General features: G+C 37.5%; 1 protein-coding gene across 2 annotated transcripts; it reads left to right on the top strand.

The window, feature by feature from the left end:
• The first annotated feature begins 1615 nt into the window (after positions 1-1615).
• On the top strand, positions 1616-5564 carry LOC110412895 (metal tolerance protein 4-like). 2 transcript variants are annotated; one of them, XM_021423538.2, is made up of 8 exons: positions 1616-1824; positions 1930-2299; positions 2558-2736; positions 2918-3116; positions 3812-3990; positions 4080-4230; positions 4703-4833; positions 4952-5564. In XM_021423538.2, exons 2-8 carry the CDS (start codon positions 2095-2097, stop codon positions 5129-5131), a joined length of 1224 nt encoding a protein of 407 aa, XP_021279213.1. In that variant the 5' UTR covers positions 1616-1824; positions 1930-2094; the 3' UTR covers positions 5132-5564. The 2 variants fall into 2 exon arrangements, with proteins under 2 accessions (XP_021279213.1, XP_021279212.1); XM_021423537.2 differs by having other exon boundaries at positions 1921-2299.
• The last annotated feature ends 436 nt before the right edge of the window (positions 5565-6000 follow it).

Here is a 6000-nt window from a genome sequence, read left to right as displayed (position 1 = left end):
TTATCTGTTGTAGCAATAAACCCAATAACATACCTTGATGTCATCTCTGCTATAAGGTCTGTTTATAGACGACAATATGACCAAATGCTGAGAGATAGACCACAGCACGATGACGATAGTGCTCAACAGAGAGTTGACAGAGCTCATACAGTTCAGAGAGTTGAGCGACCTAATGACAATGGTGCTTAACAAAGAGTTAACAGAGTTGATATAGTTCACAGAGTTGAGAGAGAAAGATGAGCGACCTCAAACAACTGAGCTTTTATTTCTATTTTCTTTTTGACGGGAAAGGGATATTGGGAACTTTTTCCTACGATGTTTTTAAGGGTATTTTGGTCTACTCATGTTTCTCAATAGCTAAAAACAGATAAGTTTATGTGGGACGTTATTTTTAAAATCACCTTATGCGGAGTACCTTTTCTCGCAATTTCCTCAATTAAAAATCAGCTTAAAATCATTGTTTTCTTAAAATTGAATTACCCAGTTAGTGTTGTCCAAGGGGGAAAACGTGATGTATTTAGTCTTGTCAGAAATATGCAAGTAAACCCAACGAGGGTAAATTGATGGATGATCTAGATCCGCTGGTCTAATTTTTTCTCCATGGACATAGTGATGATTTTAAGTAGGGTACAGTGGAGTATGTGGTCCATATCCTTTTGACCAGTGACTCGCTCTTGTAATTGTACAGGCTTGATCTCGCCCATATCTGATATTTTATGCCCCAAAAATCTCCTCTGCAGAGACTTGCTGATGGCATTCTGACAGCGGAAGTTAATAAAATTGCTTGTTATGACGCTTGTTTTCTAAAAATGAGGGGAAAATCCACGGAATGCATCTCAGCATCTTCACCCCAAGTTTGTATTATATTAAGTTAGAATATCAATGATTCCATCGGCCTCGCCCAACTTACCTATACTTTGCCAGTCATTTTCAAGTATTATTATTGTGGGGTATGATTTGTTGATTTCGAGGTCTATAATTGAGCTAAGGGTGAGTCCAGAATTGCACGGAGACTGGTACGAAGAACCACCACACCACTCCCACACCGTGCCTTACCATGCAAATGAGAACGTTCATAACCCTTTTTGAACTAACGTTGTAGCTAATAACTAATTACACTCACAACTTCTTTTGAACAGAGTAATACACATAGTCTTTTTGAAGAAAAATTACCAATCTTAACTATATACGGGTAATAATTCTGAATTTAACATTAATTGTTGAGTTAATAAAAAGAGGACATTTTTATAACTGGCACTGCTTTGGAAAGATGTCACTACCACACCTGTTTAGGGACAGTTTTAATAGATGTTATAGGTATATATTGTACCTTGCACAAGTCATGCATTCAAGATTATTACCAACAAGGATATTAGTATAATTCTACTGGAAGATCCTTTGTTATTGAAATGGACAACCTTGACAATTAAGATAATTATTTGTGATTTTTCTTAAAAATTCTTTGCTAAAGTCAACTTTCTAGTCAATATATAGTTTGTTAAATCTCCAAATAAAAACAGGGTTACATAAAAGAATTAAAAATCAAATTCGAGACCAATAGATTCATGATTAAACTTAATAAGTAGACAAATGATATTTTATTATATTTCCATGAAAAGAACATGAGTGCATTTATCCTTCCTTTGTGGTTGTTGGTCACCCAGATCCCGTTATTTCGTACTATGGCTGACGCATTAGGTTTTCATTTCAGACTCGAAGATAAAATAACAGGAGGAGGCAAAAGAGAAGAAGAAAGGTTGAATTGAAAAGCAGGATGATGCTAACATGGTAATGTAATTGGTATAGAAAACTACAAAAGGAAAGGTAGGTATCAGATCCTAGAGAAGTTTAGTCAGATTGATGTTTAACTCTGATTCCTACTAATTTACTTCACTTCCATGGTTCCTTTCCTATGGAAAGAAATTGCAGGTCTCTACCCTCCACTCTCCAGGACAGGAAGACCAGTCCGATTATCTTCTCTCTTTTCTCTGACCACTTAAGTTGTGTCTGATAGGAAACAATCAAATTGTTTCTTGTATAAAGGTGAAAAGCCGTACAAAGTCGTCTCATTTGAAGAGAGACAGGATCCCAGAAATGGAGGGTGAATCGGGTTCGGGTGACAAGACGGCGTTGCTGATGAACAGTGGGAGCGGGAAACGTGGGCGGTTCTATAGGCGTAACTCCGTCAACTCACTGAGGAATGAATTTTTGTCGAGGTTGCCTGACAAGGTTCGCTCTGGTGTGGATGCTGAGTCCCCGTTTCACGTTGATGTCTCCAAAACCAAAGGCTTAACTCGAGGTCTCTCTCTCTCTCTCTCTCTCTCTCTCTCTCTCTCTCTGTGTGTCTTCTTCGCTTTTCTCTATGTGGCAACTGGGAAATGCGGCTGCTCTCTGCTTTTCACTTTTCATGTTTGGTTGCAAAGAAATTGTTGGTGGAAGAAAGAAATCTCTACCTAAAACTGCATTACAAGACAATTGGATTTCTGATTACCCTTTTTTGGGTTGTTTATCTTCACTTTGGAAGAGAGAAAGCAATAAAGTTTTTATTTTTTAATAGGTGAACAGGAGTACTATGAAAAACAATTTGAGACCTTGAAATCCTTTGAAGAAGCTGATGCTTTGGATGCATCCTCTGAGAGCATGGATGGGGAAGATGATGAAGACGAAGAGCAAGCCCAACATGAAAGAGCCATGAAGATTTCTAATTATGCAAATATTATCTTGCTGGCATTTAAGGTATACCTTTTGCTTTTTGATGAAGATTTCTATCCTGTTTCAAAGATCAAACAAATCTGGTTTGAAGAATTTTGCATCCACGCAATCCTTAAGTTTAACAATTTTCTGCTCTCCCTCCTTGTGAATGTCGCTCATTCCTTGTGCTTCACCTGTTAAACTAACAATGTGCTTATTGTTGCAGCTCTATGCTACAATTAAGAGTGGATCAATAGCCATTGCAGCATCAACATTAGATTCTTTACTTGATCTCATGGCTGGTGGCATACTTTGGTTCACTCACTTGTCAATGAAAAACACAAACATCTACAACTATCCAATAGGAAAATTAAGGGTGCAGCCTGTAGGCATAATCATCTTTGCTGCAGTGATGGCTACTCTGGGTATGTCCCGCGATTGTTGCTCGCCCTAGTACTCTCAGTGTTCTCCATGCCCTTAAACTGTCCGTAATCTCCCTTGATTTTTCCTCTGCACTGCAATCGTTAATGTCCCAAATTTTGAACTTCTTCATCATATGATTTAGTAGCTTGCATCTTTTACCTGAGAGCACATTCAGGCTGAATTTTCATGTTATATTTTTGTTATTCTAACCTTGATTATCCTCCATATAGCTAGTCCATAAAACATTAAAAGATTCTCAAACTTTGTGGAAGCTTTGCAACTTGGTCATACCCTACCTATTGATGTAAAAGCATCTGGAAAATATTGCCTAAATCAGCGCAATATGCATACATTTGTTGATACATGTGTGTGTATGCCATGTCACGATGCCTCTTTTCTTGAAGTTCTCTGTGTACTTTATCTGCTTGAAATTTTGTGAATAATTGCATGAAGCCCCCTCTTGCTCGGATGAACTGTGAAGGGTGTCCAATCTTGATTCGCTTTTGGTTGTTATTTTCACTTTCCAAGGGAATGAAGACAACTATCTGACTCGGTTAGGAACTATGGGAAAAACGTGTCTAGTTTTTACATTCTCTTATGGAACCATGAATAAAAACTGAAAGGAAAAATGAAGGCATCAAAATACATATATGCCATTGGGTCTACAATTCACATATAACCTCGCACATACTTACAGGCTTTCAAGTGTTGGTCCAGGCTGTGGAGCAGCTAATAAAAGATACACCTTCAGAAAAAATGTCCTCTAGTCAATTAGTGTGGTTGTACACCATCATGTTGTCTGCTACTGTGGTAAAACTTGCCCTCTGGATTTTCTGCAAAAGCTCATCCAACAAGATTGTCCGGGCTTATGCAAAGGTTTCTACTTTATTATTTGAGAATTTCTGTATTGTTTACTTTGCTTATGATTGGCGATTTTTGTAATGCCTTCAAACGTTGATTCCCAGGATCACTATTTCGATGTGGTAACAAATGTGGTAGGATTACTTGCAGCTGTTCTAGGTGATAAATTTTACTGGTGGATTGATCCTGCTGGTGCTATTGCCCTTGCAATTTACACAATATCAAATTGGTCAGGAACTGTTATGGAAAATGCAGGTAGGCTTTTTGTAACTGAATTTCTCATAAATGACTCAGAAACTATATATCTTGCTTGTAGTAGCAATCTGTCTCATTCTGGCTATTACTGAGCTATTCTGGCTTTAAGGTTGATAGAGGTTGAACAACTTATGTTTTTGGTTTCTCTATTTTGGTATAACACTTTCCCATAGACCCTAAATATGACCTGTCAGTGAATGAGAAGGATCGGAGGGGGGAGAAGCAAACTACCAAAATATGCTCTCACTTGCCTGTTATAACTTGAGTCATTGAATTGGAAACTGCCAATGATGAGAGCAAACACATTAAACCAATTCTGCATCCTTCCAGGAAGATGCCTTTATGGGCATGGGATGAATAAGGCTTAGTTTATCAAAAATTCAAATGAAATCATCTTGTTATCATGCTATCAGGTTACATTAAGGTTGTAAGTATAATGTAACTAATTGGATATGGGGTACCGTTGCTACAGTTTCTCTAGTGGGACAATCAGCTCCTCCTGAATTCCTACAAAAGTTGACATATCTTGTCCTCAGACACCCTCAAGTCAAGCGTATTGACACAGTCCGAGCTTACACATTTGGTGTTCTTTATTTTGTAGAGGTCAGTTTTATGCAATTCAGCCTTTTCATGATGATGGTAACAAGGGTCACACTGAATTCTGAATGTTATTGACTGTCTCTTGCACAAAGCAAAAATTAAGCCCGTGGCATTCATACAGGTTGACATTGAACTCCCTGAGGATTGTCCTTTAAACGAAGCACACGCAATAGGAGAGACCTTGCAGATAAAGATTGAGAAACTTCCAGAAGTTGAGCGGGCATTTGTTCATCTTGACTTCGAATGTGCACACAAACCAGAGCACTCTGTTCTCAAGAGGCTACCCAACAGTCAGCCTTGATTGTAGTCGGTCTCCTGTCTAGAGGAAAGTTTTCCTTCAGATCTTTACACAACAATTTTCTTCGTCCAGTGGTTCTCGAGTATCAGCAGTAGGGTTCGCAAACAAAATAATTTTCATAGGGAATCACCCCACGAGTGAAGCATTTATTCTCTTGATGATTAAGAATAAATGCGTAGCATATGGTTTTTCATTGCTGATCTCTGCAACTACAAGAGCATGGCACGAGGAATTTGTTTAGCCTTTCAGAAATGTGTATATATATATATATATATGAAGTAAATTGTCTAGTTGGTTTGGGCATCTTGTAATATGTCTATTGCTTTTCATTTTGACAATTTAATTGTCCTGAGCAATTCCCTATTAGAATCTGTATGCAAGTGTTACAAAATCACAAGAACATTCATAAATTCATCTATTACGAGCTTGTGAGTAATTCTGGGTTGAACTGTTTTTACCCATTTATGTTCAAATTATGAAAAGAAAACTGTTTTACAACCTAAAATAGAATTATTCTTCTTAACAAAAACGTACTTGCATACTGTATTAATACCATTTTATATTAAACTTTTTTTTCCTCCTTTTAATCCATTTTTATGTCGTTGCATCTTCAATGCCAAACCCAGCAATCAGGAACACTTTGTATGTATCATTTTAAAGACATAAAACTTGGCCTTTCATTTGTCTTATGATTGTTTTGTCAAAGATTTACCAAATTTTGGCTCTAATTCTATTTGCATTTTGGCAGAGGGTAGACACTCAAGTTCAACCAAGTCAAAACTTTAGCATTTTGTGAGTAGTGAGCTTAGCTTTGGGTGGATCCACGGACGTTGAAGCATCACTATTCAGTTTGTAACAAAAAATTAGAGATG

The sequence above is a fragment of the Theobroma umbraticum genome, unplaced genomic scaffold (assembly GCF_002168275.2).
Source record: "Theobroma umbraticum cultivar Fairchild unplaced genomic scaffold, ASM216827v3 scaffold_95.0, whole genome shotgun sequence".
Classification (NCBI taxonomy): domain Eukaryota; kingdom Viridiplantae; phylum Streptophyta; class Magnoliopsida; order Malvales; family Malvaceae; genus Theobroma; species Theobroma umbraticum.
Note: the sequence above shows the minus strand (reverse complement) of the source record. Positions and strands in the feature narration are given on the sequence as shown.